Source organism: Cricetulus griseus, chromosome 8 (genome assembly GCF_003668045.3).
Source record: "Cricetulus griseus strain 17A/GY chromosome 8, alternate assembly CriGri-PICRH-1.0, whole genome shotgun sequence".
NCBI lineage: Eukaryota > Metazoa > Chordata > Mammalia > Rodentia > Cricetidae > Cricetulus > Cricetulus griseus.
The window spans coordinates 98,526,265-98,553,496 of NC_048601.1; the positions used below are offsets into that span (position 1 = coordinate 98,526,265).

General features: G+C 44.8%; 1 protein-coding gene and 1 long non-coding RNA gene across 2 annotated transcripts; both read left to right on the forward strand.

Moving 5' to 3' along the window:
• The first annotated feature begins 11,706 nt into the window (after positions 1–11,706).
• LOC113836957 lies at positions 11,707–12,952 on the forward strand. Its single transcript, XR_003487481.2, has 3 exons — positions 11,707–11,742; positions 12,259–12,353; positions 12,816–12,952. It is a non-coding gene; the product is annotated as an uncharacterized LOC113836957 (long non-coding RNA).
• Positions 12,953–13,637: 685 nt separating this feature from the next.
• On the forward strand, positions 13,638–21,431 carry LOC100772540 (GTPase IMAP family member 6). Its single transcript, XM_027428470.2, has 4 exons — positions 13,638–13,855; positions 15,298–15,554; positions 18,920–19,004; positions 20,129–21,431. Exons 2-4 carry the CDS (start codon positions 15,366–15,368, stop codon positions 20,767–20,769), a joined length of 915 nt encoding a protein of 304 aa, XP_027284271.1. The 5' UTR covers positions 13,638–13,855; positions 15,298–15,365; the 3' UTR covers positions 20,770–21,431.
• The last annotated feature ends 5,801 nt before the right edge of the window (positions 21,432–27,232 follow it).

Sequence of the window (27,232 nt, forward strand, 5' to 3'; positions counted from 1 at the left end):
ACCGGTTAGTTTATTAAGGTCCCTTACAGGAGGTTGGGCAGAAATTAATTACAGGAATACGGATTACTTAAAGGCAGCTGCCTCACTGAAAAGACCATCCCGGAATGAGGTGGCCTTCATGATTCATGAAAGCTGCATCCCTAAGGCTTTCTGAAAAACTTGCCATCAGCCCCACAGAAAAGTTTGCTCTTTCCAGTGAGTACTGTGGCAAGCACAACCTTGAGTAGGACCTCAGGAAGTCTTGTAAGTTTCAGGATCTTCCTGTGTCCTGTAAGGTTTTGTTGTGGTTTTTTGTTTTGTTTTGTTTTATTTTGTTTTTTACTTCAGAGGTCTTATGAGCTTCCATCCTTACCCCCCCCATGGAAATGTTTCACTTCAGAGGAAATTGTTACACCACAGAGGTAAAATCTCAAAGACAGGACCAGAAGCCAGGTTAAGGGGAAAAGGAGACCTCACTCTTTAGTGTAGTAGCAGCTCACTCTTGGGAGGACATTCTCAGGTCTCACAACTACCTTAATACTCTCTGGGGACACACTTCCAATGACTTTAAAACCCTCCATGAGGGTCTACCTACCTCTCACCCCTTTATTAACAGTACACACACACACACACACACACACACACACACACACACTCACACACACACACACACACACACCTCTATTACCCTCTCATTCTTCTCCCTCTCTCAATGGAACCCTTCTACTTCTAAGTTTCCCTCTAGTTTCACACCTTCTTGTTGTGTGTGACACAGAGCGTTTTATTAGCGTTGCTTACATGGGCATGCATTATTTCCTGGAGCTTTGGCAACTTATCAGTGGCTATATCACTAAAGAGAATGATACCCGTCTTTTCTAGCAACCACTTACTGCCATTAGTTCTTCAGAGAGATGTGGGGATGAAATGTTGATGAGGCCAGCCTTGTTCAGGTTTTGTGCATGAATACATAGATGTAGTGAATTCATGAGTACCAAGGCCTATGACGTTGTCTGCCACAGTTCTTGACCAGGTAAACAGTACCTGGCATGAGTTCCCTCAAGTGGAGTGGACCTCAAATCCAAGGAGAAAATGTTTGGTTACCCTGATAACAATCATGCCAGTTTTGTGTCTGATGGCACATTTTGTCTGGCAGGTCATTATTACAGATTGTCGGATGCAAAGTCAGCTTTATCTCTTAAATGTACCATTACCTATTAGTGTCATCACACCAAGGACCAAAATTCCAATGAATAAATCTTTGGGAGGCATTTAAACCATATCTAAGCCATAGAAGCATCTAAATAGATGCTCAAACTATGTTTCTTTTGGCTGAATAACCTTCATGAGTTTTATTTGTAGATGTCCTAACATTTAACTGTGTTGCCATTCTTACTTAGCAATGAAGGGCTATTCAGTTAAAGAATTGTGCTGATATTTAGTTATCATCTGTGTGTGTGTGTGTGTGTGTGTGTGTGTGTGTGTGTGTGTGTGTCCATGAGTGATCCTGCTATTGCTGACTCAGAGCAGTTGGTATGTTTCATTGATTTAGCTTCTGCTGGCCTGCATAATGGGATCACAGCTTAATATAAAATGTTTACCAAGATCTTTTTATGAGAAAATACTTTCCTTGATACATAATTTGGTAGCAGTTTTCCCCATTGTTACTGAAGAGAAGCCATGAAATGCTTAAGAAACTGAAATAATTCCAACCAGGACACAAAACCAACATAGAAATCTCAGTCAGCTTTCTGTGTCATAGCAGCAAACTCATAAGATATGAGATAGCAGTCCCATCTGCTATAGCCAGAAACAAACAAAAAATAGAATAAACACAACCAAGTTAAACTGAATCCTTGAACAAGAGGTGAAAGACCTTGCCAACAAAACCTTTAAGGCAGTGAAGATATTGAAGGAGATCTCCCCAGCCCCTGTACATGAGTGCACACACATACACAGAAGGGGCTTCCTCTAGGATCCTGGATTAGGCACAAACCACAGTCAAACACCTGTTTTCACAGAAAAATCCCTTTAGTAAGTGGGGAAGAAAAGTTAAAGTGGCTGCTTTCTGACTTAGGCAGAAAAACAGCAGCAAATGACCCTGCAGGTGTCATTTTAAAGAAGAGAAAAGGGGAGGTCTGTGTTAGGATGTGGGGGTAAAGGAGATAGGGGACAAGGGAAAGGGGGCAGGGATATTTGTTCCAGGGGGACAAAGACTGCCTCGGGATAGAGGGGAGACAGACGAGGCACCTAGGAAAATGGTGGCTTATAAAGGTAAAGGCTAAACCCCGTGTTAGTATGAGATGTTTCATTTTGATTGGCCATGTTGTATAGGTGAACCAAAGGGGACTTCTGATTATTGGCCTTTAATACTTTGATAGCTGGACCTTGGTAGTGAGCCTCATGAGGAGGAAGTGACCTGTAGGGAGAGACCCTGATTACAGGTACTACTGAACATGCCTGTTTGGGCATGGTCACAGGTAGGTAGCAGGGTGTAGATGAGAGCTAGGGAGAGCCAGCATGCTCTCTCTCGGGGTTGAGCCAGCATAGGGAAGCATTCCAGACTGGACTGCTTGGAGCACCAATTCTGGTTACTGATTTCCTCGTATGAGTATATATTTCCCAATAAATTACTAGTTAATAACCTGTCTTGGATTCTATTTGTATTCCTCATTAGTGACCAAATAAGGGAATAGACCTTGGTGGCTATCTTTAGGAATGTAATCTAATGTTTATGTTTTCTGGGTTTTTTTTTTTTAGCTTTAGAAATGTAATCTAATGTTTTCTTTGGTTTTGTTGTTTTAAACAAGGCAGAAGGAATGGAGAGAAGGGCAAGGCCCACCAGAACCACATGCTCAAGTGGGCTAGTGCCCCTTCAGATACTAAAGAAATTACTAAAGATGGAAATATCTCCCGTGCACATAGGTTGGTAGAATTAATACTGTAAAAACTGCAACATTATTGGAAAAAATGTACAAAAACACAATCCCCATCAAAATTCTGATGATATCGGGTAGTAATGGCCCACACCTTTAATCCAGCACTCTGCAAGCAGAGGCAGGCAGATCTTTGTGTTTGAGGCCAGCCTGGTCTACAGAGTGAGTTCCAGGACAGCTAGGGCTGTACAGGGAAACCCTATCTTGAAACACCAAACAACAACAAAAAAATCCTCATGACATTCTTCATGGAACTAGGAAAAAGGAAAAAAATTATATGGGAGCAGAAAAGATGATGAAGCTGAAAGAGCAATGTTGGAAATACCACAATACATGATTTCAAAGCATACTACAGAGCCATAGTAATGAAAACAACATTGTCTGTCAAAAAACAGACATGTAGACTGATGAGTTACAGTAGAGGACCTAGAAATAAACTACACAGCTACGGACATCTAATACTTAGAAAAAAGTGTCAAGCCACAAGTCAACAAAAGGTCACTTCAGCAAATAGTAATGTCCAACTGCATATCCACAAGCAGAAGAATGGCATGAGATCCTTAACTCTCACCCATAAACAAAAGTTGTGAAATGGATCAAAAACCGCGAGAGCTGAAGCTGTGAAACTATAGGGAAAAGCTCGGCTTTGATGTGGTATAGGCAAGAGTGCCAGGAAAAGGGCTCTAACAGCACCAGACATAACCCCAGGAATTGACAGTGGGATTATATGAAACACATAATCTCCGTACGTTCAAGAAGCAATTAAAAGAGTTAAGAAGCAGCATACGGAATAGGGAATAACTATTGAGCTATTGCTGAACTACAATCAGATGGGATCCATGTCTAGAATAGACAGAGAACTGGAACATTTGACTATCTTCTGATCCACACACCCATGTAAAACCACTGAAGATGGATTGATGGCGTTGGTACTCTTTACCACACCGTGTCACATCATAAACTGCTTCCAAGCCCTGGGGCTCAATCCTGAGCTTGTTGCACTGGTGTCTGGTTCAGTTGGGTTTTAGCAGAGTGAGCTGGGCCCAACTCAGCAGCTCTGGGCTTCTGTGGCTCTGTGGAGAATAACAAGAGAATCAATAGCACCTATACCTGTACATCTATAGCATCTATGACTCTACACTCTGACTATGTTTTCTATAGACCGATATCTATAACTGATCTACACTGGATGTCCAGTGTACCCATGGGGTCGGTGTCTGTGAATTCGGTCAGGCCTACAAGGCTCGATCTGTACTGAGCATGCACGATCATTGTTTCTTGTGGTTATTCTCTGGCCAGCACAGTGTGGCAACTATTTACATAGCCATTGTACTGTTAGATACAGTGAATGACCTAGAGATGATCTGAAGTACAGGGAGGCTGTTTGCAGGTTACATGCAAATTCAGGGCCACTTTGTATAACAGACTCGAATATCCCCAGAAATCCCCCACAGGGATCAAAGGGCACTGTATCTGTAGTTATCTTTATCTGTATTAGAGCGAAGACAGAGGTAGATAGATAGATAGATAGATAGATAGATAGATAGATAGATAGACAGACAGACAGATAGATTTTAAGGAGCCATTTCACACAACTGTAGGAACTCAAAAGGCCAAAATGCAGAGGACAGGCCAGCAAGATGGATCTAAATCGGGGGTGGGGGGGTAAGGGGGGGTACTTCTGTTCACAGTCCAAAATCCACTGACCAAGCCAGGCAGGCTGGTAACTGAGGGGCTTTTCTGTTTCCTCTTTCTCTCTTTTCATTGCTATTTTCAGTCAGTGTACAGACAAATGTGTTTCATTATGACATTTTCATGGCTGTCATTGTACTTGGCTCATCTCCCTCAGGTTTGCCGTCCTCACCGTGAGGCCAAACTTCTTTTGGGGGAAGTTTTGGTCTGCTCCATTAAGGCCTTCAACGGACTGGACAAGGCCCACTCACAGCACAGAGGGTATCTGACCTGTGTGAAATCTACTGACTTAAAATGTCAGTCACACAGTTGGCAGCTTCTAGGGAGGGTCAGTCACTTTCTTTAAGGATGTGACCCCTGGGAAGTCACCATTCAGAAGAAGGCTACACATTCAGTAATATGTGGCAGCATAAATTGGATGTGATGAGTTTTATTTTTAAAAAAATAGGGGAAGACAAGAAGTTGGGAAGGGGTGGAGAAGAGGGGCGTACGTGTAATCAAAACACATTGTGTGTATGTATGAATTTCTCAAAAAAGTAAAGATATCCTCACAGCCACTCCAGCCCATTACTTGATGGACCCCTGTGTCCTATAACCCAGGCTGGTGATGTTTTTGTTAGCCTCTAACAGGTGGATTGGCAGGGCCAGATCTGCTCCACGTCAACTGCACCTCATCTGAGACTTGCAGGCTAATCCAGACACATTTCCACGTGAGTTGTGAGTCTATGAAAAGGAGATGGTCAACTTTCCTTCCTAAGTGCTGGCCAGAGGGGCAGGATCTTTATGGCAGCTCAGATTCAAAATTGTGCCTATTTTGTGCTCCTGTTGTGCACAGTCTTTCCATCAGCCCCACAAATGCTCCAGCCGTGGAGATAAATTTGCTGGAAGGAGAATCTTTCTGTTTTTTCCAGTCCACTTAGATCACATGGTACTTCAAGAGCGATCTCATGAAATTATGCTTGATGCTTATTAATATGGGAGGCTAGGCATGAGAACTACAAGTTGAAGGCTAGCCTGAGAAGCTTAATGAAAGTCTATCTAAAAAAAAATGTGGTACTGGACTAGGGACATAAGTCAATGATAGAGCACCCTGGTAGTATATGTGAAACCCCGGTTGAATTAAAGTGCTGAAAAACTAATTAAAGTGTGTGTGTGTGTGTGTGTGTGTGTGTGTGTGTGTATGTCTGTGTGTGTGTCTGTGTTTGTGTTGTGTGTGTGTATGTGTCTGTGTGTGTGTTTGTGTGTGTATGTGTGTGTATGTGTGTCTGTGTGTGTGTTTGTGTGTGTATGTGTGTGTGAGTGTGTATGTGTGTGTGTCTGTGTGTGTGTCTGTGTGTGTATGTGTGTGTCTGTGTGTGTGTCTGTGTGTGTATGTGTGTGTGAGTGTGTGTGTATGTGTGTGTGTGTCTGTGTGTGTCTGTGTGTGTCTGTGTGTGTCTGTGTGTGTCTGTGTGTGTGTATGTGAGTGTGTATGTGTGTGTGAGTGTGTGTGTGTGTGTGTGTGTCTCTGTGTGTGTTTGTGTGTGTATGTGTGTGTGTGTGTGTCTGTGTGTGAGTGTGTGTATATCTGTGTGTGAGTGTGTATTGTGTGAGTGTGTCTGTGTGTGTGTTTGTGTGTGTCTGTGTGTGTGTTTGTGTGTGTTTGTATGTGAGTGTGTATGTGTGTGTGTCTGTGTGTGTATGTGTGTATATGTGTGTGAGTGTGTGTGTGTGTGTGTGTGGTTCAGGAGATGGATTGAACATCCAAATCCCAGGGTGACCTCTCCATGATACGTGCCTTGGCAAAATGCTTATGAAGAATCATCAGCTTGCCTGAATCTAGAATCACGTAGGCAATAACTAAATAGTAAGGGACACTTCTGGATGTATCTGTGGGAATGTTTTCAGGGAAGATGCTCACCCGGATAAGAGTGCCATCATCCCACAGTCTGGGAGCCCAGACATAATACAGATTGCTTCTTTGCTGTGACGGACTGGACCTGTGGTAAGGGCCTCTAAAGGGGAAAGAGAAGACAGAAGGCTCCTCCCTGCCACCTGGGTGCTGCAGTATCACAGCGATGCTATTGCATCCATGAAGTCTTAGAGTCATAAATGTCCAGTGAGGATGCGTATTACTGTATAAGGGGACAAAGGGTTAAAAATGTGTACAAGGCAAAGCCTTGCATTCAGGGCTCAGCCTTTAGCCGTAAATCTGCTGAGCAAGTGCCAGCACAAATAGAGCTGTTTCCTCAAAGAAAACCCTCCATGTCCTGTGTCTCCTTCTGAGAATCCCATTCCAAACCTGAAACAAACTTGAAAGGTCTTAGATTCGGTTCCAATATGAATGGTAAGATAAGTTGTGGTTGCTAAAGTGTTTATTAGAAGAGTCATTAACACACAGACACACAGATAGACAGACAACAGCGTGGCTGCAGAGACTGCAGAATGGGAATCTTTTATATCTTTCTGAGAACGAGGGGTTGTTTCTCAGCAGGACCCTGCAGTCTGGCTCTGATTCCCAGTCAGGCAAAGGGCAGAATGTGCGGCCATCAAAAGCCCCTTTGATGTAGACTCATCTCCCCAGGTGAGAAAGTCGGTTAACTGGAGATTCCCAGACAAGGCCTCAGTGGTGCCCCAGGCAGCACCTGTGAGGGGGACTTGCTGTGGTTACCTGTGGCTGAACGGCAATCTGCCTGGATTCTAACATTACATTCTGACAAGAATAACTACTTCCTCCTTTAGTTATTTCTGCTAGGTTCTTAGTCATAGCAACCCAAAGGAGTTAATAGAAAGCTCAGCCTTCTGTGCCTGCTTCTTCATCTGTTAGGCTGAGAACAGAACAGTTTCTTCCTCAACAGACAGCTGAGGGTGAAGTGAGTTAATCCAAATAAAGTCATTAAAGACAGCTCAAAGCACAGCAAATGCTATTAAACATTAGGGGTTGCGTTTATAGTCACCATTTTTCTGGTTAAACCACACATGCTTTCTTAAGAGCCATTTATTTGTAACTGTGATGTTTTCTCCAAAAACCCCAGAGTTGAATGGAATGTTCAACGCCATCACTGTTCACTGACAGCCATATGCTCCTTTTGTCTTCCAGCTGTTAGTTAGAAAACAGGCATCTAGGCTGTGAGGCAAAGATGGGTTCATAAGACAAGACATGAAAGACCTGGAACCATCTGCTGTTTAAGAGAATTGAACAAAGAAGTATTTGGTTTTCAGGAAGCAGAGGTTAACACACTAGTTAAATACATACAGAAAAACAAACAAATCCTGGGGATAATGGTGCATGTCTGCAATCCTAGGATCCATGAGGCTAGGACAGGAAGATGGCAAGTTCAAGGCCAGCTTGGGCCATATGAAGAAACCCTGGCTCAGGAGAGGGAAGGGAGGGATGGACAGAAGGAGAGAAAGGGAGAGAAGAGGAGAGGGAGAGAGAGAAACAGAAGGACCTTAAGTTGCGATGGGAACTGTGAGCTATAAACTCAAAGGGGAAGGTTGGTTTCCCAGATGATGACTGGAGGTGTCAGCTGAACTCCCTGAGCCTACATCTTCTCTTTGTTGTGAGTGACTCCAGAGATTCAGTAAGGAGACTAAAGTATTCAGTAGCACTAGTTCCCCAGTTCCTGGCAAAATACCAACTTTAGAATAAAAGCACCAGACCTTAGTGTCCCGCGCTAACCGTCTTGCCAGCAAAAACGATGCGGGATCACTCCTCAGGATCCTTCTGCAGTAAAGCTTTAATGTGTCTTGAGAGAGAGAGCATAAGCTTACAGAGCGGAGACTCCGAACACCCAAAAACCCATCCCTTATATAGGCTGGCAACCGCTGCCTCGGAAGTGTTACTCCTAACTGGCTGAAGCTCATCGGACCATATGACGTCACGGGAGGGCGGAGACCAAGGTCTGGAAAGTTACAAAGTTACCTGTAATGATTAAAGTCTCTTTATTCAAGAAGACACCAAGGCAAAACACAGGCCAGAGCTAGTTATAGAACCCAGCAAGCGCGGCCAGAACAAAAAGGGTCAGGGTCCCCACGTGCAGCCCCTTAAGAAGCTCCCTTACATCACCTTGGCTTTCCTTCACCATGCCCTTATGGGCGAGTCCCGGGTCCACCTGGTACCTGTCCCAGGACTATTGGGCGGGGCTAGAGTGTCTCCCTACAGTTACCTAGTGCGCATGCGCACTAGCTTGTAACGGCTCCTTACACCTTAGTCCAAACATCCGTTCAAAACCCAAACCCAGGGAACTCCCTCCAGAAAAAATGAAAACATCACAAGTGAGAGACTGGGGAGTGAAGGTTGGAGAGAACTCACTGTCAGAATTTCACATTTATGTCCTGTGTCTGTCATGGCAGGCACAATTATGCTACAGAAACAAATACTATGTTATTCTAGCTAAATACCATACTGACCTCTGGCCTGATCTGCCACAGATCTGAGCGACTCCCAGCAATCATGCAGAAAACAGTAACTATGAGAATTGAAAGCAGATGCCTCATTTTGACTATGGGAAGAGCAACAATGTTTACAGAGGTGATGGGAGGAATGACAAAGAGCAGGATGTGAGTACCGAGAGCTGACCCTGCGTAGACACTTGCTGAGTAACTTAAACTACAACGCTGGGAGACGGACACAGGGGTGTCTAACACACAGCCCGCAAGAGCTATAAATGTGGTCCAAGACGAAACTGTGACCTTACTTAAGAGTGAGGTTTATTTATTAACTTATTTACTGAGAATGAGTGTTTTCCTACGTGTGTGTCTGTACCCCATGTGCATGCCTGGTGACTGCAGAGGTCAGAAAATGGCACAGATCCCTCAAACTGGAGTTACAGATGGTTGAGAGCTGCCATGTGGGTGCTGGGAACCGAACCCAGGGCCTTTCCAAGAGTAGCCAGTGATCTAACCCACTGAGCATGACATCACCAAAGCCTGACATTTGTGTGTGCAGGTAATGCAATTGTGTGGTTCTCAAACCTGAACTTTGTAGAGGACAAGATTGTTTGACAGAGTCACACAAAATAAATACATGGGTACCTGCACACCCACATGCATGCATGGCTTCAGATAAACAGTGTGCAGTTTCCTAGCACAGAGGGTCAAACTGGCACACCAGACATTACATGTGCTCATAGTGACCTAACACATGAAGCACAGCAATTAGACATACTGTTGTAAGCTTTCACTGCTGAGGACATCGTTTGATGTTATGTAAAAGGTAGGTAAGCATTCTTATTTCATATTTAAGGTGTGTCCATGCCTTGGCCATGCCTTTTTCATTGCCCACAACACTTTACTAGTGGCTATCCAGTTAAAGCACCGAGCTGACATCAGGGAAATGCAAATCAAAACAACCCTGAGATACCATCTTACTCCTATCAGAATGGCCAAAATCAAAAACACCAATGACAGTCTATGCTGGAGAGGATGTGGAGAAACAGGAACACTCCGCCATTGCTGGTGAGAGTGCCAACTTGTACAGCCACTGTGGAAATCAGTATGGAGATTCCTCAGGAAAATGGGAATCAGTCTACCTCAAGATCCAGCAATTCCACTCTTAGGTATATACTCAAATAATGCATGTTCATACAACAAGGACATATGTTCAACCATGTTAATAGCAGCGTCGTTTGTTGTTCCAGCGTTGTATAGCCAGAACCTGGAAGCAACCTAGATGCCCCTCAACTGAAGAATGGATAGAGAAAATGTGGTACATTTACACAATGGAGTACTACTCAGTGGAAAAAAACAATGGAACCTTGAAATCTGCAGGCAAATGAATGGAACTAGAAGAAATCATCCTGAGTGAGGTAACCCAGTCACAAAAAGACAAACACGGTATGTACTCACTCATATATGGATTTTAGACATGGAGCAGGGGATTGTCAGCCTACAAGCCACACCACCAAGAAAGTCTGGGAAACAGGGAGGACCCTAAGAGAGACATACATGGTCCCCTAGAAAAGGGGAATGGGACAGGATCTCCTGAGCTGATTGGGAGCAGGGGGGAGGGGAGAGGGTGCTGGGAGAAAGAGAGGGGAAGAAGAGGAGAGGATAGGAGGACATGGGGGAGCAGGAAGGTTGAGTCAGGGGAAGAATAGAGGAGAACAGGATGAGAGGTACCATAACAGAGGGAGCCATTGCAGGTTTGAGGAGAGATCTGGCACTAGTGAGGTTTCCAGAGATTTACAAGGATGACACCAATTGGCAATCTAAGCAATAGTGAAGAGGCTACCTTAAATGTCCTTCCCTGATAATGAGATTGATGACTACCTTATATGCCATCCTAGAGCCTTCATCCAGTGGCTGATGGAAGCAGAGGCAGACACCCACAGATATACACTGAACTGAATTCCTGGAACCCAGTTACAGAGAGGGAGGAGTGATGAGCAAAGGGTCAAGACTAGACTGTTGAAACCCACAGAAACAGCTGACCTGAACAAGGGGGAGCTCAGGGACCCCAGACTGATAGCTGAGAGGCCAGAATGGAACTGACCCAGACTCCCTGAACGTAGGTGTCAGTGAGGAGGCCTCGGCACTCTATGGAACCTTTGGTAGTAGATTAGTATTTATCCCTGGTGCATGAATGGGCTTTGGGAGCCCATTCCACAAGGAGGGATGCTCTCTCAGCCTAGACACATGGAGGAGAGCCTAGGCCCTGCCCCGAATGATATGACAGACTTTGGAGACCCCCCATGGAAGGGACTCACCCTCCCTGGGAGCAGAGGGGGAATGGAGTGGTTGGTTGGGGGGTAGTAGGGCCAGGGGGGGAGGGGAGGGAGAGGGAGCTGGGATTGACATGTGAAACAAGCTTGTTTCTAATTTAAATAAAAAAAGATTTTTTAAAAAAGGCATTGAGCTGAGTGTAGCACAAATAATAAAACCCAGACACAGATATTGGAGTTCAAGCTGAAGATCAGAAAAGCAAAGCAGCCAGACACTAGCTCTTACCTCTACCTCACCCTGAAAGGGTGATCCTGTCTCTGATGGGGAAGTCCTTCTGTGTATATGTCTCTCTTATTGGTTAATAAATAAAGCACTGTTGGCCAATAGGGGAGCAAGTTAGGCGGGACTAGGGGAGAAGGAGGATTCTGGGAAATGTAGTAGTAAGTCGCCATGTGATCCCAGGAGGAGAGGACACATGAGTCTGGTGTTCTCGGTAAGATAAGACCCTTATAGAAAAATATGTATTAGTAGTTATGGGTTAATACTTAAGACAGAGCTAGCCAATAAGAAGCCCTAGATATTGGCCAGCAGCATTGTAACTAATAGAGTCTCTGTGTGTTATTTGGGGGCTCTGAAGTGGTGACGGGACCCAGGCAGGAATCCTGTAACATGTCTCCAGGAGTCCTCAGAGGCAATGCTCTGAGCTCCTGTCTCCTGCCGCCTTATATTCCTCTCTCTGCCCCACCATATCCATATCTCTCCTGTCTCCACCTCCCCACTGCTGGAATTAGAGGTGTGTGATCCCAAGTCCTGGGACAAAAGCATGCGTGTGTCACAGCACATGTGTGGCAGTCAGGGCTAATCTCTGTGGAGTTCATTCTCTCCTTCCACCTTTGTGTGCATTCCAAGGATTGAACCCAGGTCATTAGGATCCTGCAAGCTCCCATTGAACCTTCTCATACAGAGAGGTTTTGCATTGTTTTCCTTTTTTTCCTTGTGTATTATGTAGGTGTACGAATGTTATGGTGTTTGTGGAGATCTCATAAGAAAGAAAAAACCTCCCTCAGTCTCTCATACCTACAGATGAAGGAAGATTATTGACAGGTATGCTGACAGCTGGCTTTTTTGCAGAGGAATATGAAAGGCAGCCTGCTTATTTTGCAGGGGCTTTGCATGAGGTTTTTCATAGTTTAAATGCATCATATGCAGAAATGCATGCTGCCAAATCCCTTGTGCATCAGGGATTGTGCTGTGATTATAAAATAGTGAAACTGGAAAACAAAAACGTGGTCTCAACCAGAACTGTTTTAAAAGTCACAACTCAGAATCTGCTGTAAAGCTCGTTATATGATGACATCTTTAACAGAAAATCAAAACTACTTACACTGAGTTTACTAAGCAATGTATGGAGAGTGTGAAAGATACAGTAGGCCCTGAAAAGGTAATATTCTAAATTATTTCTAAAATTAGTTTGTCTTACAGCCAGCCTAACTGAAGAAACTGAAAAAAATCTATGGAAAGGGTTTGAAGAGTGGAGGTACCAACGTTAAATTTTATACTTTTTAGGTGGATGACAGCACTGATGCTGAAGACACGGCTGAGCTTGCCATTTTTATTAGCACTATTGATGACAAGTATAACATCCCTGAAGAAATGGCATCTTAGTGCCATTAAAACACACAACTGGGGACCAGGAGGTGGCTCCGCAGGTAAAGGCTCTTGCTGCCAAACTTGACAACATGAATTTGATCCCTAAAACCCACATGGTAGAAGGAGAGAGCCAACTCTCTTTAGTTGTCTTCTGACCTCATACCTGTGCCAAAGCTCATGCAAGCATACACAAGAAAAATAGACAAATACGAGAGACAAAACTGCATCTTGGGAGATGGCTCAGAAGATAACGGAGTTTTTACCATCAAGCCTGACACCTAAGTTCAGTTCTGGGAACCTATATGGTCCCTGCAAAGCTGTCCTCTGATCCCCACTCGTGCTGCTGTGACACGCTCATGCTCATACAGGTACATGTCTATGTAAACATAGACACGCACACAAATATTTATATGAAGTTATAAAACAAATGGTCAACTGCTTTTCTTTGTCCGTCCTTAATCCTACCCTAGTGATGGTGAGTAATACAGAGAGATTTATCAAATTAATAGGAGATGTATTTGCCACCAAAAACTCATGTTTATCAAGTATCATTGCATAGAACACAAAAAAAACACCTTTGTGTGTTATAATGGTTAACACCATGCAGCACTCAGGCTGAGGGAAATGCTTATGCACTGACACACTGACTGAGAACAGATTTGGGGTCTATTTGCACCTTCATTTTTAGTTGTTGTAAATATGTTGTTTGCCAGTTTTCAAATGGAATGTCAAGAGCTGTAATTTGACACACAGCATAAAGAAGGACCAAACCTTGCCTTTCCTGGGCTTCCTACTTCACCATCATGCCTGATTCATGCCATCCGTTTTGGGGCAGCACTTACATTCGTGAGCAACCGTCTACAAGAATGAAATGCGCTAGGAGGAAGATTAGAACCAGAACACCGACAAGCACCCGGGAAGCCCACCCAGGACTGCAGCTACTGGAAATGAGCCAGGTATTGATGCCTCAGTGTCTCAAACACAGGGTAAAATAACCCATTGGTTTGATGTTGCTCTCTTTTACTTTTATAATAAAAGTATCCCCCAAACTCAGTAAGGACTAGAGAGATGGCTCAGCAGTTAAGAGTGTATACTGTGCTGGTCAGGAGTGGCACGTGGACTGGAGAGGCAGAGGCAGGCAGATCTCTGAGTTCCCTGCCAGCCTGGTCTACAGAGTGAGTTCCAGGAGACCCAGGACGGCACAGAGAAACCCTATCTCAAAAATAAAAACAAAACAAAAAAATGCTTCAGAGGATCTAAATATGGTTACCAGCACCCAAATCTCCCAACAGTTTGTAACTCCATCTCCAGGAGATCTGATACCTCTGGCCTCCACAAACACCTGCACTCGTATGTGCAAGTACACACACACACACACACACACACACACACACACACACACACACACACACACACGCATGCATGAGCATGCACATAACTAAAAAATAAAAACAAACTCTTTCCTTTTTAAATCAGTGAATTCCAGCACTTAGGAGACAGGTCAGGCAGCTCTCTAGCATGCTTCACATAGTGAGGCCCTGTCTCAGCAAACAAGCTAGTAAAAGTTGTATTACTTAATCACGTTCATTTTCTTTATTGGTGATCAAAGCTTTGGAAGCTGCCTGGTAATTGTGAAAGATTTTCCAAACATGGAGAGTCTTAGAAAGAATGAGTTTTCAGAGATTGATGATGAATGAACAAAAGAAATAAAAAGGAAGGACTTGAGTGCTCATAGGTGTGGTGGAAGAGAAAGTTGATTGTAGATAAGTGGGAGAGCTTAGCCAGAGGCAGAGACAGAGGCATCTGAGAAGAGTCCAGAGTGGACGTGACCAGGTTGAGCTGGGCCATGTGAGGAGGGGGAGGGCAGTGAGAGGGGAGAGAAGGGAACCAAGAGCAGCAGCAGGAGGCCAAAGGCACAAAAGGGACAGTAGCCACAATGTCTGGATTGTATAGGGAAGAGCTCTGGGCTGGAGACTTTAGCTCAGAGGGTGGGGTATCCCAGGCACACCCTGGAACAGGGAGGGTCTGAGGGGTGCTGGGAGAACCCGGAGGCCAGGTCCACTTTGCTATGTTAAATAGACATCTCAGCCATTTGTCCCAGGACTGAAACTTAACAGTTCCAAGAGAAGATTTTTAAAAGAAGGATTGGGGCAAGAAAAGGGATGGTGGATGCTTGTCCTGTCCTGAACCTATGGGGTCACCCTGGGAAGTGAGCTCAGCTCCAAGAAGCGGATCAGGGGTTCATGTCCCTGAGACAAGCTGTCCGGAGATCTGCAGCTTCCTAACTCTCCCAGCCTTGTCACCCTGACACTACGTTCTTTTAAAAATTCTTTTTCTAGACTGTAAGCGGAAGAGTCTGGCTTGTGTTTCTGCTCACTTCCTGTTTCTCGTCTCACAGGGAGCTGCTCTATGAAGGGCTGTTCTTGACCTCAGCACATATTGTGCTGATAAAATATGGCTTGAGGGATGTATCAGCTTCACAGGGGAGCAGAGTCCATTGGCTCATACACTATGGAAACTTTTTTCTGGCTGCTGGGATCCACCTACAAAAAATACTGCAGTTTGGCCCTGCCAGGAAAGTCAGAAATTTCACGGGAGTGCAATGCTGCAGGAGACAGGAAACGGAGCCATTCTTGCCTGTCAGTCAGTCCCATGGTAAGTCCCACTGTGTGTATATTTACGTGTGTGTGTGTGTGTGTGTGTGTGTGTGTGTGTCTTGTTTGTATTTGTATGTTTTTACTTGTGTGTATATGCCGTTTGTATATATGTATGTCATGTATGTGTGTGTGTGTGTGTCTTGTTTGTATTTGTATGTTTTTACTTGTGTGTATATGCTGTTTGTATATATGTATGTCATGTATGTGTGTGTGTTTATGTGTGTGTGTGTGTGTATGCCGTTTGTATACATGTATGTCATGTGTGTGTGTTTATTTGAGAATGTGTATTGTTCATAAACATTTGCGTTTGTGTTGACAGGCCTTGTGGTGTGCACATGCTGTGTATAGTGCTTGTACTATGTATGTATTATATATGTGTATAAACCTTATGTGTCTGTACATGTTGTATGCATATTTGTGTACTCACAGGTGTGTGTGAGTGGTTATGTATGTATATTTCTGTTTGTATGCATGTTTACATGTATGAATGGGGTACACTGTATTTTATGTATTGTATGTGTCATGTTTGGATTTATATATGTGTTTAGTGTATGTATTATTTGTGTGTACATGTGTGCTGTATGTTTTCAGCTGTATAAATGGTATGTATGACACATGTATACATTCGTATTTGTGTGTGTTTGTTATGTATGCATGGTGAGTGTATGGTAGATATTATGCTTATATTTTTAATTAATTATTTTTCATATAATGTATTTTGATCATTTTCCCCCCACCTCTTTACTGATCAAACTTTATGATCTCTCTCTCTCTTAAAAAAATAAAATAAAAATTTAAAACCTGAAAACCAAAATAAACAAACAAAAAACCAGTAAGACAAAAAGAAAAAAGGTCAAAACAAAATTAAATGAATCAAAAAGCCCACAAAACTAATTTTTCATTTGTGAGTCCATGCCCAGCGATAGATAGCTAACACCAAATGAACCCAATGGCATCTGAGGTTGGAAGTTCTTCCTTTCATAATGTGTTGTCAGAGCATTTATGGCTTCCAGTTTTGAGTTTTTATGGGATTCCCGGGAGTGTTAACCTGTGTCTCTACATCTATATGGGATTTGGGGAAGGGAAACCATAATCCAAATACTTTTATGAAAAAAATCTATTTTCAATAAAAGAAAAATAAGGGGAAGAAAGCCCACAGAAAACCAATTTGTTTTGTATTATACATATGTTATGTATGTCGTATTGTTACAAACATGTTTGTATGCTTATAAACCTGTGTGTGTGGCTGTGTCTATACATTCATACATGTGTAATAGAAAGAGCTGTACACAGAAACAAGGAGGACATTGTATGCTCAATGCTTGGTTTTGCTCAGTGATGGGGACCGGAAGTCAGAATCTTTCATACCCCCCACAAGCATTCTACTCTGAGCCATGTCTGCCACATCCAATGGCCAAGGCTCCCCAGGGCACTTTTTTAAATTTCGCTTTCTTTCTGAGCAATGTAACCAGGGTGATACTGTCTTTTTCATCTGGGCTGGAGGTAAAAATTGGAAGTGTACCGTGTGTGTGTGTGTGTGTGTGTGTGTGTGTGTGTGTGTGTGTGTGTGTGAGTGTGTGTGTGAGTGTGTGTGAGTGAGTGTGTGTGTATGTGTGTGTGTGTGTGTGTGTGAGTGTGTGTGTGAGTGTGTGTGGGGGGTATGTGAGTGTGTGTGTGTGTGTGTGTGAGTGTGTCACTGTCTAGAGAGGGACTGGTGAGGCTCAGAGGATGCAGTCTCCTTCCTTTGACAGTGCTGTGGGCACAGTGCTGTGTATATAACCATTGCCCTGGGTGACTCCTGTGCCCTGCACTCCCCAGCTTCCTCTGCTGAGAACTGTTTTCTGTCCATACACCTGTTCTCTGAAGAGCCAATGAAGTCAGAGAAGACGTACTTCAGGACTGAGGGGTCTGTAGTTTGTAGGCCTCCAGATCATAGATGCAGAAGGCTCAAAGGCAGCCAAGGCAGTTGCAACGCTGCTCAAGCCAGGATGCAACTGACCAGAGCTGAGTGAGGCTATCTGCCTGGCCTGCTTCCTGACTCTTCCTTGGAGCAATCAGACTTTCAGCTACCTGTACCCACATGTTAGCCTGTTAAGCCAGACATTTGCTGAACAACATAAAGGCATGTCAAAGCCATGCCTTCAGTGGCTCCCACTGGCTTTTCCCTGGGATTCGGAGAAGATAAGGCAATCTGTAGTTGAGTAGAGTAGAACATCCAACAGTGCTGTGGCAAGTCCAGATCTGCACTTAGGTGCCCCACCCAGAGCTTTCATCTGGATTCTTTAGTCTGGCTGTGACAGTCCCAGAAAGTCATGGGTCGTGCAGTTTTTCCCAATCCTGTAGGGAACATCAGTATAATAACAGCACTCCAGGCTCTTCAAACAGAGGATGATATTAGCCCAGGAAGAGAACAAGCATCACTCTCATCAGAGCAATGTTGGGAATTCCTGGCTGGGATGCTGTGGCTCTAATTTGCAAAGAGAACTAAAAGGTGATCTATAACTGTGAATATGCTGTGATTTTAGAGGAGTAGTTCTCTTCAGATTTAGGTCTAAAATTCACCCTGAAAGGACACTGGGGCCCAGTCAATGTGAGCATCCTAGCCAATGACTATGACTTTGTGCACACTAAGTGGCCAGTTCTCAGAAGAGTTCTGTCTTGCACTATGAAGGTCCTCATGGCTTCCAACTGCCTTGTAACCACTGACCACCGCTGCTAGCTTTCAGCCATGCCAATTCTCAGTGCTAAAACCTAGGTGGTTCTTTCTGGCTCAAGACCCAAAGCCTTACCCTTCCCATAACTTCTTGACCCTGTCCATGTAGATTTTATATGGTCTGAGACACAAAATCAAAACCATGCTATTTCCTTCTCTTCTCCCTCTTCCTTACCATTCTCCTCCTGACCCCATTCCCTACCCTGGGCCCTCAATGCACAGTTCTAGACACTATCTACCCAAACAAATTCAGTGGCTCCTTTCTCTATGGTAAATCATCTCTTAAACTCATGGTGGAGAACATAACAGTGGGGTTGCTAAAGCCCCCAGAAAATATCCCATACTCCTCTTCCCCACTCTTCATCCAGCACACACATAACCATACACGTGGAATAACTTTGCCCTAACAAGAAAAAGACAAGTGCCCCTTAAAACACAATCAGTAAAATTTATAGGCTAGAGATGGCTCAGTGGATAACAGTGCTTGCCATGAGAGCCTAACCCCTGAGTCTGATTCCTGGAACAAATGGGGAAGGAGAGAGCAGACTCTTGGAAGTTGTCCTTTAACCTTTCCATGTGCACCATGGCACATAACTGCACACACACTAAAGTTATGGACGTGGATTTGAATGTATGATTGTCTTCTGTAGGTGGAAGAAGGAGAATGTGGACACAGTCCCCAGAAGAACCCCACAAGGCAGGTGTCCCTGGACTCCGTACAAGGGTTGACAAAAGGTACACTACTTTTCTAGCAGAGAAGAATCGGAGGGGTGTAGATGGGAACACTGGTGTGCACATGGATACAAGTGCTGGAGGAGAAGCGAAGGCCCTCATTACATAGATTTACCCACTGTAGCCAAAATAAAGCAAGGTGGCTCCTCTTTACACCAGGAAAAACTAAGGAAAGGGACCTCTGATAGGATGGCAGTAGGAGGTGAAAAATGCCAGTATCAAGGAAAAGAGCCTTCACATCTAAGCTCCTCCCTGAGAAGGACATGCTGGTCGCAGACATGGTAAAAAGACTAGTCTTTACTCACAGCTCCGGAAGCCTTGTGTGGGTGGCTAGCTGTATCTGGTGTGTTGCATTGATTGGCAGTGACATGCAAGCAAGCAGAATGTCACCAGTGTTTTCTTTCTAGAAGAAATTATTTGTGACTCATTGTATTTTAACACAAATGATTTTTTTCTTTATGAATTTGATGGGCTAGGGCCATCAAAAAAAGCCCAGTTATTCTACCATATGGGAAATTCACCAACACAGGCTAAGCCTTTTTCCCTTCTTACAGGAAGCAAAGTTAGTCATTATATGAAAAGTCCCCTGTCTGCGTCTCACAATGCATTTAGCTTTTAAGTTTGAACTCTAGCTGCTCAGAAAAGACTTACTCTTTGGCCCCAACTGTGCCTTGGCTAAGCAGACAGGAATGGACATCCAGCCATCCACACTTAATTGAAACTTACATGAATCCACTCAAATTCATTTCTATCCTGTTTGGAAAAGCTCAAGAAAGCCAAGATGATTGCAGGATGCAGGCAGAAGCAAAAAGCAGAGCGTGCTGAGGTCTGAAGGCAGAGCCTAGCTGCCTTTGGCAGAGTTAGCTCTCTGTGATCTGAGACCTCTCAGTGTCTTCCATGGGAAGTACACTTGGAAACTGTCATTTTCTGCTTTATGTGGTTTGGGTCTTAGCACCTTCAGGTCTGGGAGAAGGGCCTTTCCTTCCCAGCCCCCAGCCACAGGTGTATTTAAAACTCTTGATGTTGGATTAGCCAGTGTTTATTTGATATAGGCCTCTAATGAACAGAGAAAATAGGCTCTGTCCCATTTCCATCTGATAGCTTGTTTTGTAAAATTCTTCTTCTAGGTCTAAAGGAGAAAGAGGTCTCCCCAAAGAGACTGCAGATCCTTCTGGTGGGGAAAACAGGAAGTGGGAAAAGTGCAACAGGAAATAGCATCCTTGGCAGGCAAGTATTTGAGTCCAAAATCAGCGCTAGACCAGTGACCAGGACCTTCCAGAAGGGGAGTAGAGAGTGGGCTGGAAAGGAGCTTGAGGTGATCGACACCCCAGACATTTTGTCACCTCAGGACAAACCTGAGGTAGCAGCTGAAAAGATCTGTGGAGTCTTGGCCTCTCCGGGGCCCCATGTTGTGCTCCTGGTGATTCAGGTGGGCAGGTACACTGCAGAAGACCAGGAAGCTGCCAGGCGCCTCCAGGAGATCTTTGGAAAAGGGATCCTGGCTTACACCATTCTGGTGTTCACTCGGAAGGAAGACCTGGACGAGGGCTCGTTGGAAGAATATATCCAAGAGAACAACAATAAGAGCCTGGATGATCTGGATGTTGCATGTGAGAGGCGACACTGTGCCTTCAACAACAGGGCACGAGGGCATGAGCAGGAGAAACAACTGAAGGACCTTATGGAGAAAATTGAAATTATCTTGTGGGAAAATGAGGGCCACTGTTACACCACAGAACTTCCAAATGTTTCCAGCAAAACAGTTTAACCACAGAGCAAGGTTTGAGGAGGAATCCCTCAAGAACTCCTGGCTGGAAAGGCTGTCCCAGATCCAGATGGCCTCTGAGAAGACCTGAAGGTACCTGATAGGGAGGGCATCCATACAAGCGCAGACTGGCCATAAGCAGGAGTGTCTTAGTGAAGAGACACTATGACCATGGCAACTCCTACAAAAGAAAGCATTTAGTTAGGGCTTGCTTACAGTTGCATGGCAGGGAGCATGGCAGGGAGCATGGCGGCAGGCAGGCAGACCTGGTGCTGGAGAAGGAGCTGAGGGTTCTACATCCCCATCCACAGGCAGCAGGAAGGGGGAGACTCTGGGTTTGGAATGGGCTTTTTGAAATCCCACCCCCAGTGACATCCTTCCTTAAACAAGGCCACACCTCCTAATCCTGTCAAATAGTGCTACTCCCTGATGACCAAGTATTCAAATCTGTGAGCCTATGGGGATCGTTCTCACTCAAACCAGCACAAGAACATTCCACCAGCAGCTGCACCCTGTGTCCAGCCCTTGTTGCCTGCTCCCTGGTCAGATGCGGCAGTGGGGTGAGGCCTCAGTTCAGGGATCCCAGGTGCATTCTGTGTCCAGATACATAGCTTCTTTCTGAGCACATGGGCACAGTGCCCTGACAGGGGAGCTTCTGTGTAGCCAGCCCCTAATGTTATATCTTCTTATATTTTACCTTTATGATGGTTAATTTTGGATACTTTAAACTGTTAAGTTTTAATCCTCTTTTAGACTAAAAGGGGAATTGTAGGGGAAGCTGTAGCCACGCCTACTTAGGGGCTGGCTACAGGTGTGCTTGACCACGCTTGCGAGGGTGTGGTCAGGGTGACATAGAGCGATACTGGGATGGGACTGCATGCTCTCTTTCAGTTTCACTTTTGGGCTTGCGTACAGTCTGCTGCCAGGCCAGCTGGCTAGGTCGCTCTGTAAGTAAGGCTTTTCCCTATTAAATACCCTTGTATTTCCACCTGACTCCATATTGGTAATTTCCCACTATACTTCTGTCCCCCTGATGTCACATTTTTACGTTTTGTGTCTAATCTCTGATACAACCAAAGATTCTTGCCATTGTCTGGCTCTTTCTTTCATGTAAGTCGCATAGCTGCCTAGCAAAGGTCATCAGGAATGAATCTAACATTTCTTTAGCTTCTTCCTTACCCATAAAGGGGACAGACATTAAGGTGCCTGCCCCATGTAGTAGGTAGAAAATGACAAGGAGAGAATAGAGAGGTGTAGACCATCAGTTAGGTTTTCCTTCCACAGAGTGGGGTGTTTTAGATTTTGTTCTATAACCATGTTCTAAGCTTTTGAGAGACTTTGCTGCAATGACCACATGAGCACAATGACTCATTCCAAACCATATGTGTCCTTCCTGGGATGAGGAGGAGGCAGTGCCTCCTTCATCACTTGTGAGCTAAGCACAATTGGACCGAATGCATAGGAGCAGACCACCATCAAGTGCAAACCTTGCAACAGAGCTGAAGGCATACTGGACGTGGCAGAGGTCCCGAGGAGACGAAAATCTGAGGGAGCCAACCCAGAACCTCAGTACTGTCAGTACACAGTACTGTCTCCCCTGTGCTCCACCATATACCCCCAATAAAGCCTTGGTCAATTGGTACCACTTGCCTCTTTATGATTTTTGTACGATTTGGGAAAAGAAGCTTATTTGTAACCACATGGCACGATGTATCCTGGGCTATGGAAGAATGGGAATAGGAACCTAGAGAGAGGTTAGATAGATAGATAGATAGATAGATAGATACATAGATACATAGATACATAGATACATAGATAGATACATAGATAAAATAAAAATGGCACCAGCAGGTCTGATGGGCACTTCCTAAGGGACAGAATGAGTGGAGCTGGGGTAAGAACGGAAGAAGGAAGCCCTGGTCTAAGGGAACCTTACCCTGAGACTATGGGATATGGGGTGTCTCCATCTGCATGGACTTGGGCACAAAAGGCCAATACTCCTGCCCCATGAGGCTGAGAATGGTTAGGTCACTCTTGTTACCTCCCCTTTTTCCTTGGGTTTCATCACCCAGTGTTAGAGCTTTGGGGATATTGGAGAGCAAAGGATATTTTCATACTTCCATGAGCCTCCTTTTTCTTGGTAGGTGTGTGGATGGGGTGAAGGGAGGGCCTACATCTGTAAATCAGCTCGGCAGGGAGACCGTTTGGAAGGGTGAACTGAAAGAAAGGCGTCTTTGAAAGAAGGGAACCTGCAAAAGAAGGCTAGGTGCTTAGACAGCATGCATGACAGGAACCTGGTTTCCACAAGAACTCTTCAACACAGGGATGTCTTCCTGGAGAGAGGCTCCTACAGAGAAGGTGTAACCAACAAAAGAAAGAAACAGGACATTGGCTCAGACCTCTTAAAGGAAGTAGTTTAGGCAAATGTTCAAGCTGCTGTGCCTCAGATGCACCTGAGCATCTGTGAGATTCAGGAAAGGTCCTGGGAGTGTGACCAGCTGACGGGACGCTAACGGTAGGAAGGCGGGGACAGACTCCAGATACCTTCCAGGGACGTCCCTACCAATCCTTCCCACTTCAGCTGTGCAGCAGAGACTGAATTCTCTTCCCCACAGAGGGTTGGGAAATGGGGTTTTAGGGACTGAGTGGGGACTGTCAGGACCCAGAAGATGTGGCCTCGGGTCCTGCTAGCTGCTTATCTGCAGGCCTGAGTCCAGTCTCCTCCGTCTGCCTGGAAAGAAAAAACTCCTAACCTCCCTTGCGCAGGCAGAAATGTCATAAATCCCTTCTTTGGACAATGGCAGGCACGGCCCTGGTTTGGAATGTCCCTGGGAAGTTCCTGATGATGTGACTGCACTTCCTTGTATTGTTCTGACTTCCCCAAACAGGAAACAGCCTGTTTCCTCAGCCCTGGTTCCCAGGAGCCAGATGTGACCAAGGCTTTTCCTCCTTAATTCCTCCTTCCGCCCCGAGGTAACCTCAGCACTGAGAGCTGGGCACAGCTGACCATGCATCTTGATATCCCCAGACTGGATCGTCTACCCGAAACAAGAGTCTTTATTAAAGATAAGCCTGGCATTTTGTAATAATATTCCAGGGTACGATGGATCTATAGGTACTGTGGATCTATAGTAATATATTCCCTTACTGAGCAGGGAGGAAAAGAGCAGTCCTGAGCAAAGAGAATGTGCTCTGTAGTCTCACCAGTGAAAGTGCTCATTCAGGTAATGACTGCTGCAGGACACACTGACAAAATGTGAAGGAGACAGACGATGGCCTGCAGTTATGCCTAAAGTCCTGCTGTGCCATCCATAGCCTCTCTGGGAATAAGGCTTTGAAGGAGCTTAAAAGGAGCCGCTGTCAGTCAGAGGTGCCTGGAAAGAATGTAACCTCATGGGCAGCAACCTGAGTGGCAGCATTAATCGTGGACTAGGATTGGGATACCAAGAGAAAGTTGAACATGTTTCTTTTCTAAAAAATTATTCTTTCACAGTGTTCACCCACTGCATTTGGCAGCAGATTACAAGCCAACATTTGGCACTGTTTAAATCAATACAATCTGACCTGTTGAGCAGCTCTATATGGTGGTGATGGGCATTCTCTGCAGCACTATATGGTGGTCTGGTCTCAGGCTTTCTCTGAGTAGAGCTTAGATAGACCGCCATCTATCCTGCAGTTCTCTGTGTAGGTTCTACGGTAGAATGGACTCTTCAGACCACATTCTGCCCCTCTCCAGTCAGGCTCCTTGTGTGCAGGCCCTGAGAAGTCAACATGGAGGTCTCAGCTGAGGTAATCAATGTCTGTTTCTCAGCTCCTCATGTGTTACAACTGCTCTAAAATTCCCTGAGGCGTGTGGGGATTGCTCCCCATCAACCCAGGCATATCACATTGATATTGTTTGGCTGCCCCTCAAGAGATAATTCACTACAGTGACTTTGCAATCAAAGGGGCTGAATTCAGCGCGGCAAAGGGGGGCTCTGAGCCTATATGGGGGGGAATATAAGCAACATCAGCCATGCTTCCCTCCCTACTCGGCAACTTCTAGCCTCTGAGTCACAAAGAGAAGCAGGAAAACAGGGCCGTTTCTTACCAAGCTGAAGGAAGTGCAGAAACCCACAATACTTCTGCTTATGCTTCTTGGTCATAGGGCTGCTGCTAGCCGCAGGAAACCCTGTGGAATGCATTACTCATGTGGACACTTTGCTTTCTAGCAATGGTGTAGGTCTGTTAATAGGGAAGGAGCAAATGGTAGCAATGACAGAACACTAGTACAATGGGTGCCTAGCAGGTGACTTTCCCCCTGCTCCTCACTGTGGAGCTGGTGCAGTCTCATTCTTACAGTGATCCACTGTAGTCTTGTTAATTCTACATAGGAACCAAAGATGGGTCAAGAAATAAACCCTCAGAGGGTGGTGAGTCTGGTTCCAAACCACACCGAGATTCTTACTGGCCAAACTCCTACATAGAGACACCCTGGATAGAGAGAAATCAACCAATCCTAGAGAAAATGAAGGTGTTTGGGTTCTTGAAATAAGGAAATACACTCAGAGACATCTCCCATTGAGTGCTTTGATTCAGACCAGAGCTCAAGGGGTTAGAAGAGCTGGAGTCCCTGTGAGCTTTCATTTCCTGGAGCAACACCAGAAAGACTACATTTGAGGTATATGTTTAATTTATTCTGTTGCTTTAGCCTTTTCGTCTTTTCCTTGTGGGATGAGGGCTGTTCCTATACCAACTGCCTACAGTTCCTCTGTATCAGATGTTACCACCTAGTGAGGGAATCTGAGTGGTGTTAGTGACAGTAATTGGAAAAGCCATAACAGAAACAATCCATTCTAAACAAGATGCCCACATGAAGAAGGCTGTCATCTTTTGTTAAATTTGCATTAATATTTTGCATTAATGTTAGAAGATGATCACTGCTGTATACTTTCTGTGTATTTTTATAAAGTGAGGATTGCATTTCACAAAAATTGCATTCCATCCAGTACTTGATATATATATATATATATATATATATATATATATATATATATCAGGTGCCTAGAAATTGTTGAAACTAAAGTGTGGGCCCAGGTCTGATAATGCACTGTCCAAACACATCCCCAGGTATGACCTATGTGACATTTCTGTGCACTGTCCAAACACATTCCTAGGTGTGACTGGTGTGACCTTTCTGTGCCGTTTTAGAATGTCTGCCCTGAGACTGAGATCCTGTGCTGCACAAAACAAAAGGCATTTCCCCTGCTTCAAGTATTCCTAGAAGATAGCAGGACATCAAAGACATGCTCCTTAGTGGGTCTCTAAGAAATGGACACACAAAGGGCGGAATCACATAAGGAAGAATATCACTTTTGCCCACTGTATTGCTCCGCCTAGCGTGTGACTCTCCTGTCGTTAATGAGAGCCCACAGCATGGACCCACAGCCAGCCCAGTGGTGCTTAAGTATCTCACTCTTTCTAAGTACATGAAAGAAGCTCCATAAAGGGCCAGCATAATGAGACCAGTAAAGGAAGACTGCACTTGCCCAGAGGAGGCCTTCATTGGGGCCAACAAAATGGAAAGAGAAAGAAAAAGTGTTTATCTTTCTTCTTATCAGGGGCCCAAAGGGAGAACAATCTGGTCTCTGCTTTTGAAAAGTACAAATACAAGCAGGAAATGTGGTTCAGTGGTTTCTGGGCCTGCTCAAGAGCAGAGCAGGGCAAGCATTGAGCTTCTGAGCAAGGGAACACTCAAGAGTTTCTCAAGGTGAAGTTGCCTACTCTCCTCCAGCATGGGTTTACCACACTTCCCATCTGGAACCAACCAAAATTACTTGCACATTTTATAGTGTTCAAAGGTTCTTTTGTGATTTCGTGGGAGCTCTTTCTTACACAATAAACATGTAAGTATTTAGGAGCCAGGAGTGGTGGCACATGTCTTTAATCTCAGCACCTGGAAAGCAGCAGCAGGCAGATCTCTGAGTCTGAGGCCAGGCTGGTCTACAGAGTGAAAACCAGGACAGCCAAGGCTACACAGAGAAACCCTGTCTCAAAAAAACAAACAAAAATTTTTCCTCAAGCTGCCCATAACTGAAGCACTGATGTGTACCATTTCCTCAGCAAGCATTTGGACATGTAGACTTCTGAGTGTGATTGCTACACAGGGTTTAATTCTACATTGCCAAGCATTCAGGTAACAGAAGGATCTGAGGCTTCCTCTCAGTCAGTGTACGGAAGCCTGCAAGATCCAAATTGCAATGAGAGACTCTGTCTCAAGCAAACAAACAAAACAAAGCAGAGAGGGTCTGTGAGTAGGCTCTGTGGGTAAAGGCATCGCTACCATGCCTGAGGAGTTGAGGTTGGTCCCGGGGACCCACATGGTGGAAGAAGAGAACAAACCACACAAGTCGTCCTCTGACCTCCTCATATACATGCTCTGCATGCACGTACACGCATAAATAAGTGTAATAAAAACATAAAAAAT

What these genes read in the sequence shown, in the direction of transcription:
- LOC100772540 (XM_027428470.2), top strand. Translation starts at nt 15,366, where the DNA reads ATGTATCAGCTTCACAGGGGAGCAGAGTCCATTGGCTCATACACTATG. An exon ending in GCCTGTCAGTCAGTCCCATG is followed by an intron (nt 15,555 to 18,919) that starts GTAAGTCCCACT and finishes TGTCTTCTGTAG; the next exon opens with GTGGAAGAAGGAGAATGTGG. An exon ending in CGTACAAGGGTTGACAAAAG is followed by an intron (nt 19,005 to 20,128) that starts GTACACTACTTT and finishes TTCTTCTTCTAG; the next exon opens with GTCTAAAGGAGAAAGAGGTC.